The following is a 9,110-nucleotide window of genomic DNA, read 5'->3' as shown; positions in this document are numbered from 1 at the left end:
TTAGTCCATCATCACTCTGTCAACTATAGCATGTGCCAGTTGAATGCACACTACCAGAGCATCATTTTGTGGGAAATCAACTCCCTCAGCATCCTGCTCGGTGAAACCAACGATGGGTCCATGTTTAGCCTTAGTTGCCTGAATCTGGGAGATTGTTATATCATGATATATCTTCATCTTCTCGGAGTTGTTTGTGGCCCCCAAGTGTTTAGACTTGGCGAAGAAGCCGTTGATTCTAATGGTCTTAGTATATGGCTCCGTGTCTACATCTGCGTTCCTCCTAAGCTGCTCAACTAGCTTGTCCAAGTATCTATCGCATTTACTCTTATTCACCAGCTTCTCTAAGTAGTCCCTCCAGGTATTATTCATCGTGTAACCAGGATCTCGGTTGAACGCAGAATACTTGATCCAACTTTGAGGTGTCTCATTTTGATCATTTTGGTAGCTTGAACTAAGGCTCACTCTTGAGGTCGCAGAAGATCTGGTTTATCGGGATCGAGAACTTGGTATAGTTTTTGGCAGCCTGACCTCCTCTTGCCAGGGATCGGTCTTTACGCTTGGCCCCATGCCTGCTTTAGTGGTTAGACTGCCTCTTGTCCGCCTTCTTCTGGGCTACCTTGGACTAATTCTGAGGCTGCTCAGGTGCTTTGTTTGCTCGGTGGGCTTCATCCCAAAGCGCATGCTTCTCTACTAAAGCGAATGAATCTACCAGAGTCAGATCTTCCTTCATGATCAATTATCCGATAAAGGATAATATACTCGAAGTTCCTTTTGAAAGGCTGCGTTGGCGATTGAGTCGGTACAACCGATTATCTTCGCCTTTTCCGCCTTGAACATTTTCATATAGTCACGGAGCGACTCATTCAGATTTTTCTTGATGTTGAAGATATGATCAAACTTCTTCTTAATTGAGAGGTATGATGAGTATTCCTTAGTGAAAACTACAGAAAGCTTGTCGAAACTCTGGATGAACTGTGGAGGCAGGGTATGGAACCAATCAAGCGCCTCGCCTTGCAAAGTTGTGGCAAATATCTTACACATTAAAGAGCTGTTAGCCTTGTAGAGGATCATCGCGCTACGATAGTGCTTCAAGTGTCTTTCCGGGTCTCCGTCTCCTCGATCTTGTCCGTAAAAGATGATCATCCCATGTGTACCACGTTTATGCAAAGTGCCTCGTCTGTGGTTTCGATGTGCTAGAATCTACACAATCGCTTGGTCAGGAGCATCTCTACTTCTTTCTGAATTTACCTTTGCCAGGGCAGCAAGGCGTCCGACTACCCTTGATCATGACCTGCTGGTCTCGACTGCTCTTCCTTATGTTCAGTCAGTCTATGTCGCAGATGCGGTGCACGTGGTACGTTCCTGGTAGGTGAACAAATTACTCGTAGACTGCAGGTTGAACTTGAGCCAGATTGAACGTTTGCTTCTCTCCATCCATCATGCTGCCTATTCCCAATGTGAGGATGAATATGCTCTTTGTGGGCCTAACTGCGAATGAATGCTTCGCCTGGAAGATTATCCATGTTTATCGAAGTGTGGCCTCAACCATGAATGTATGCTCATCTAGGGCCTAACCAAGAGTGCACGTTCCTCCGCACGCTAAGACGATAATGTACACTACCAGAACGTTCTGTTCATGACTGGTCGATGGGCTGCTTGCGGGGACGGTGCTGGAAAGAAATGTCATTTTCTGCCCTTGTCCTATTTCAAGACACTTCGTCTGGGGCATGCTGCATGAGCTGATTTACCAAGGTAGTCTGCTGCACAAGGGTGCTTGTCAATTTGACTACCTGTCGGGATAGGTGTTGTTCGCCATTTAGAGTGGAAGAGCTAGTACAGTAGACGTCTGCTTAAGTAGTGGAAGTGTAATGGACTCCGGGTGCAAAGCTTGAGCTAGGATGGGTCAAATCTGCAATAAGGTGGGGTGAAAATACCCTTGGTTCAACCGTTAGCCTTGGAATCTAGATTTGGGCTGGTTTAACTGGTCTAGGACCATGCTGGACCGTCTAAAGGGCTACAAGAACAAGTTAGACGTATGGGCACTAAGCTGCCTCGGTTTGTCTTGCTTGGCCTCGAGCTGGAGACGCGTTGGGCTCGCATTGAGTTGCCACTTGCGTCGCAGTTGACACTACTTGGACTGCCTCGATATGAGCAGCTCGCGTCCAAGTGAAGGTGGTAGGCGCTAAGGGCTGTTGCCAAGGGCGAGCAGCTGCTTGGTTCTATACCTGCTGGCTGATTAGGTCATGGGCCTCCTGCCCTAGGGTTTCCTCGCGATGAGTAGAGGTTGCCTCGTGGGCCACTATAGCGGTGGCTGCCACTACTGGCATGGCCACAATACTTCGTGGTGGCAAAAGAACAATCCTTTCCGTGGTAAACCTCGAGGAGCAACAGCGTGGAGCCATGTCACGGTCTACATCGGTTAGTCCATGTCCTTCAACGTAAAGGGTCCCATTGGTTGTAGTTTTTGAATTTCCTGCCATTATAGTCGTGGATCTATGAATGAAGAAAGTTGAAAGCGAGAGTCTTCTTTGAGTCTTCAAATTAGAGTTCTTAATGAAAGCACAAATTTGTGGATACAAATTTCCGTCATCTCTTCCTTTGATAAAAATGCACCTGCAAAATAATAACATCTAAGATTAAGGCCAAAAGCCTTATGAGCCCACGATGAATGGAGGGGTTTTGGCCGAAAAATCTCCAATGCCAAAGTTAGAATTCTAGAAAGAATGTGTTTGAGTTTTTGTGGGTAGCAAAATGTTTCCTGAATTTTGGAGATAAATGGTGTATTTATAGGAGAAAATGAGGAAGTGGGCCGGCCTTATGGTGGATTTTTGGTGGAATGTTACAAGATATTTGTGTAAATAAATATTTTAGAGTAATTAGGTAAATATTCTAAATAAATAGAATTAGGATAACTTACTTGGAAGATGTCATCTCAGATTAGGAATGTATTTAAGATAAAAATAAGGAATTATTCTATCATAAATACCTTTGTCTTTTCCTACTGGCAAGAATGTCTCGAGCAGTCGTTGATTTCTGTTTGCTCAACCTCAGCTGCGCATGGTGAATGAGGCTACTCCCTACTCATTTAATAGGAGCAACCTTGTCTTTCTTAAAAAATAATTCACGTGTCAGCTTCATAATTTTTATAAATGTTTTTGGCTCTACATCAAGTGATGAGCAAAAATATTCTTTAAAATATATAACACGATTGAGGATGCTGAGCAAGGTTTTGGATTTTTGTCTATATATTTTAATTGCAAAGTGGAAGAAACAACATGGTAATCCAAGAACCACGTTACTGTTTTTAAGTTGAAAAAATGGATATGGTGATCTTTTCTGTCGGCTGTCGGCTACTACTACTAGTAGGAATCTAGGTCTAGATTCTAGATCGATTATTGTTTTTTTTTTTTATGAACATATTTAGATTAGGAGAAATGTTATAAAGATTTTCTCAAAGTGAGATTCTTTATTAATTTTCTGTTACTTTATAATTTAATGTTAATTTTCGTTCTAACATTATAAAATATTATGCCAAAATGAGGTGACAAAGTGTTTATGAAAAGTCCCACTTAAGTTCCTGATTGTTTCATATTGTTCAAAAATTGTTGGAGCATAATTCAGAAAATAAATAATAACAGAATTATTGAAATAAACTTGCAACACAAAATGAAAATTACAATAATATGATTACAAAAATAAGATGATACTAACTTGATTGACATATAGAGGCTAGCAACGCTATGTCATTCGAATAGTAGTTTTGACATACTCTTGTGCTTGTGGTTCGATGACGTCTATCCTACCAAGATACAACTTTCTAAATCCTACAATCCGCACGGGATTGTAGAATTCTAGCAAATTGCTTTGTGTTTACTCTCTGAAAATTTTTGTACAAGAGAGAAAGAAGGAAGATAATCTACATTGCAAATGATATAGGCTATTTCAAAATTTCACACCCTTTCAAATACCTTTTGAATTAATCAAAAAGCATTTTTAATAGTAATTATAAATTTAACCCAAAATTAAGTTAGGGATAGGATCAAGGAATAAAGATTTTGACAAATATTTTTACACTCAACCTTTAGATTTAGTTTAATCTAACGGTCCCTAAGTAAAACTTAAATTGTTCTCGTTGACATGGCAGTGACATGGAAATAGTTAAATAATTTTATTTTTACCAAAAAAAAAAAAATCGTGTAAAGAGAAAAAACTCAACAATCCTTCTTCTTCCTCTTCATCTTTCAATCTCCATTTTTTTGAAACCCTCTATGCCGTATGTAGATTATATTTGATTAATATATATTTGTGCAATGAAACCAATAGATTTTTCTTAACAAAACGTAAGAGTAGAATTTAATTATTGAAGTGCTTATGGTTTTAACTCTTGAATTGCAAGAGCACCGTCGAAAAATTACTACGGATATAACTTGTTCATCAAAACCCTAATTCCAATGTCATGATAAACAAGTTTACAACGCCTTCATTACAAGCTACTTTAATTCGATTTATACAATATTATGAAGCACACAAAGCATATCAAGTTATCACTCGATCTCTTGAATCTTTTGTTAAATAAACAAAACTAAACCCTAGTCTTAGTATCTTTGGGTGAGAATTGGGTTATGGCAAAACTTTGATATCTTAAATTTTGGGTAGTTCTTTAAGTTGTAATTATTACTCTTTATTTCTTGTGGTCAAATTGTCATGAAGACCTACCAAATTTGGTTGCTCTGGGCAATCACGAAATCAATGGAGTTCTTCATCCCTCCCTCCCACGTTTTGTAGATTTTATTTATTTATGATGATTTATATTTCATGTCATCATTCATGTTATTTATTGATTCAAATCCTCCACATCATTTTTAATTAGGACCATTGGATGATATAAAATTTAAAGGTTAAAAAGAACTGTAAAAATATTTTTCCCTTGATCCTATCCTATTAAGTTAATATTAGAGGCCTTGATTAATTAAAGGAATTGTTATTGACACTCCAAATTTTTCATTCTACACTTCAAACTTTCTATATTAAGAAAGAAAAATACAATTGTAATGAGTGTAGAATGAGATTTTTGAAGTGCTAATAACACTTCTCTTAATTAATAGTCCATTAATTTTAAGATTTAATTAACACAAACCTAATCCACACAAGGCCTTGATTAATTAATATCAATTAGCACAAGCGTGATCCACACAAGGCCCAAGCCTCAATTCCCATTCCACATGCCCAAGTCCAACTTATTATTAAATGATAGTGAGAAAGTTCAAAATCCTAATGCCCAATTTATTATGAGATTGGACACCTATTATGGTGAGAGGATCCTCGCTAGATCTTCTTTGTGAGGATTCCGAGAATCCTTCAATCACAACCGTTTATTATACATCGTGCGCTAATTTTTGTCAGATAATTCAATTTTAAATAAAAAAAATTACAATGATTTCTAACCACACGATGTACGATGAATGAATATGATTGGATGATCCTCACAAAAATGATCCAGCCAGAATTCTCTAGCCTATTATGTATCAACTTTAATCAGATTGATTGAAACACTTCAGCCATCAAATCTAATACTAGTCAGATAGTTTTGAGAGAAAGGAGAAGGCATATCAAATTTGTTTCTTGGAAGCTCCTAAACAACGAAACTATGACTTAGCATTAAATGTGGGTAGATGAATCAAGGAAAATGAACTGAATCAATAATACAGCGAAACTATGCCGTACTATGTACGATTAAAGGATAAAATGTGAGAATTCATATGATCTCACAAAAAGGATCTGAACGGGATCTAAATCCGAATTGTGTAACCCTAATTATACTTTGTAATTTTGTAATATCAAATAATATACAGATGTTGAAATCAATAGAAGCTGTGACTGTCAAACGGTTGACCCGTTTTTTGTTTTATACACACCCATATAGGCATATATTAAAGTTTCATACACCTAATAATTGACCAGGAACACGTCATAGTAATGCCAAATAGTGTTAGGCTTCAGGATAACAAAAATAATATAGAAAAATAAAAGGCTAAGAAAGATTCAGGTTTCCATATCAAATTACAGTCAACAGATTTTGAAATATTTAAGCTGATTACAACAACGTATTTTCTAAATCGGCAACAATAAGCAAAGAATTCTAGTCTAAAACCATCAAAGAATGATTCATTCAATTAAACTAAACACATCAGAAGGCAATAAGACCAAGAACCAGTATAAAAATATGCAAAAAAAAGCATTAATATTTCTTGTTTTTTGAGTAAAGATTATGACCCTTTGTGGCTATCAATATGTAATCACTTGAAACTTCAAAAAAAAATGAAAAATGAAAAGAAAAAAAAAACAATTAATCTAATTTCTGTATGTCACCTCTGATCCTTTTCAGAAGGAAAAACTCAAAAAAAGAAGGAAAAAAAAATGTGTACAATTTTTCTCCAGCTTCTAAACATCAGCACATTTCATGGGTGCATATCCTAGCCTGGACTTCTTTGTGTCATAGAGGATATGAAAATTCTGCTGCTGATAGTTTCCGATGATCGAAAGGCTGGATTTCGGAGTCCCCAACACCGCCAGGCAGACCATTTCCTGCGGTTCGATCTGGATGAAGTAGTTCTCAACTGGGAAATCCCACACAGCTCCATCCGCAAACACAATTGCGAACTCCGGCAGCTCTATTTTCTCAACACCTGACACATTGTAACAAGGTTTCAAAATTGGAAAGTCGTTCACAACTGGATACCCTTCAACCTTTTTCTCAAATGCCTCCTTGATCATTTGGTAAGCAGGATCGGCAAAGTAACTCAACGTGGTGCCGGAATCAATGATTGTCCCGCCGGCACCCTCCGGCGACAATTTCCAAGTCTCAGCCGGTATGTCCACCGCTTCTCCGCCGACCATGACGGATTTTATCTCGACATAGTAGAATGTATCAGCAGGGTTTTCTTTCCCTCCCACCAAGGAAGTGTAGCTCAATTTCGGGTGGCTCAGGAGGTTCTTGTCCTCCCCGAAAATCAACTTGCTGCTGACATTCGCGTCGCTGTTTCGATCCACAAGGCAGTAGGAAAACGAATGTCCGTACAGCGATTGGAGCTGAGATGCAAAGGAAAGAGGGCCTCTGCCAAGCCCTAGCAACCCCGCAGCCCCATGAAATAGTCCTCTGTTCCAATGTCCGCATCCGAACATCACATTCTCCACCCTCTTGAACTCCGCCTTGGTTGGTGTCGTGAGGTTCACTGTAAAGGTTTCGAGGGAGAAATCGCCGGTAGTGTTGGAGCTGTCTCCGTACCAGTAGAAATACGGGCACGTTTGATTTTCGGACTTGCAGGGCTGTGCAGGATCCGGGGACGAAACCAAACGACACCGCGGATCCTTGCAGCTAATGTCAAGAAAAGAAGTTGAGTCTTTCGGGTCGTAATGCGGGCCCTGCTGCTCGAAGCAGTCGTGGCACGGCGCGCATTGGACCCAGTTAAGGTCACTGCCAGTGTCGAGAATTAAAGAGAAGTGTTTAGGGGGTGTACCGATGAAAACATCCATGAAGTACTCGCCGGAGCCGAGGCTGACACCAGACTTCAACGTGGCCTGAAGCTGCCCTGAAAGCTCGTTGGTGTAAGACTCCGGTGAGGCTGCAGGGGCCACAACCGGATTTGATTGGTAGGGCTTCGGCTTCTTGTCTTTCTGCAGCCTTGAAATTGTGTTCTGGTTCTTTTTCTCGACGATTCTTGTGTGGAGGGTTTGAATTCTGATGAAGTCTCGGACTGTGGACTCGATCACGGAGCTTTTTCTTTCGGCTTGTTTGTTCTGTGATCTGTGCCGTAGATGGAGCTTCATAGTTTGTTTATGAGGGTTCAATTCGGGTGCGGCTTCGTCGTCGTCAGAGTCGTCAACATCTTCCATGGCTGAATCTGATTGGTTTGTTCTTTTAGAGCTGCTGAGGCTGCAGCAAGTGTGGGATATGGAGGAGGATGAGATGGCGTTGAAGCTCATGTGCTCCGGCAGTTGTATGCCGGCGAGAGTGGAGGCATTTGGGTTGTGATTGTCGTGGCTGTGAAGTCCGGCAATCGCTGCTAAAGTGGAGGAGAAGATTACAAGGAGAACCACTAGGATTGAACCCCTAACAGCCATTCTGATCGCCTCTTCTCGTTTCAAAATCCTGCATGAATAAAACTTGAGAAGGAAGAAAAAAAAAATGGAGAAAAACCCAGAAAGATCGAAACTTCAAGGTTTTGGATGATAATTTGAAAAAACCCAGAAACGGAAAAATCAGATGAGATTTGAATTTCCAACGGAAAGAGTAGGAAAATTGGAAAATGAATGAAAACGAACAAGGGAACCCAGAAACAACAAACTTCAATTTAAAGCTCTAAAAAAGGGACTGTGTTGGGGGAGGGGGGGGGGGTGGTTGGGGAGGAGAGAGAGAGAGAGAGAGAGAGAGAGAGAGAGAAGAGGGGGAGGTCTGAGTGTGCTGAGCTTAGAATCAATGTTAGACTTTGAATGTGTTGATTTATTATTCAAAGTTGAAAACGCGGTTTCGATGAAAAATAAAAGAAAAGAAACCAAGGGGAGAAGAGAAGAGATGAGGTGGTACACCACATCACGTATCTTTATATAAATAGTAGGTTATGTATGTTAAAAGGTTAATAACTTAAAAATTAAAATTTTTCACTATTTACATAAAAACATATGATGAATCATCCGTGTTCCATCATAATTAAAAATTTCTCAAAGAGGAGGATGTGAATTGTGATTTATTATTTAACTAAAGTGCTTACCTGGTCTTCATCATCTTTCTGCTTCTTTCCTCCCGCTTTCCTGCTTCATTGCCTCATGCCACTCTCATATTATTCATATATGCCGTTACACAACTTATACTTTTACCCTTGCAGCTCGCTGTCTCTCACGAGTGTTTAGTTTACTTAGTAAAACTGTATGGTCTTGGTTTTAACTTTGGTTTGTTTTCATATATTTTAAGAAAGGCTAGTACCATCCATACACATATTTTTTACCTTTTACACATCCTATGTTACTTTCTATCTTTTGATCATTTTCAATTCACTTGTTCTGATGAACGAAAATTAAGAATGATGTTAATTAGTTTTCAAGGCACTAGGAAT

General features: G+C 39.5%; 2 protein-coding genes across 2 annotated transcripts; both read right to left on the bottom strand.

Annotated features, from left to right (window-relative positions):
- LOC148689439 (uncharacterized) lies at window positions 1-1,071 on the bottom strand. Its single transcript, XM_088688470.1, has 3 exons — window positions 760-1,071; window positions 617-687; window positions 1-481 (listed from the first exon to the last, which is right to left on the bottom strand). The coding sequence occupies exons 1-3, from the start codon at window positions 1,069-1,071 to the stop codon at window positions 1-3; spliced, it is 864 nt and encodes a 287-aa protein (XP_088544596.1).
- Window positions 1,072-6,224: 5,153 nt separating this feature from the next.
- On the bottom strand, window positions 6,225-8,387 carry LOC137708834 (aspartyl protease family protein 2-like). Its single transcript, XM_068447989.2, has one exon. It carries the CDS (start codon window positions 8,119-8,121, stop codon window positions 6,442-6,444), a length of 1,680 nt encoding a protein of 559 aa, XP_068304090.2. The 5' UTR covers window positions 8,122-8,387; the 3' UTR covers window positions 6,225-6,441.
- Window positions 8,388-9,110: the final 723 nt, after the last annotated feature.

Source organism: Pyrus communis, chromosome 17, assembly GCF_041283825.1.
Source record: "Pyrus communis isolate YQ-2024b chromosome 17, ASM4128382v1, whole genome shotgun sequence".
In the NCBI taxonomy this organism is placed as follows: Eukaryota; Viridiplantae; Streptophyta; class Magnoliopsida; order Rosales; family Rosaceae; genus Pyrus; species Pyrus communis.
The sequence above is the reverse complement of the archived record's forward strand: the minus strand, read 5'-3'. Positions and strand labels throughout refer to the sequence as shown.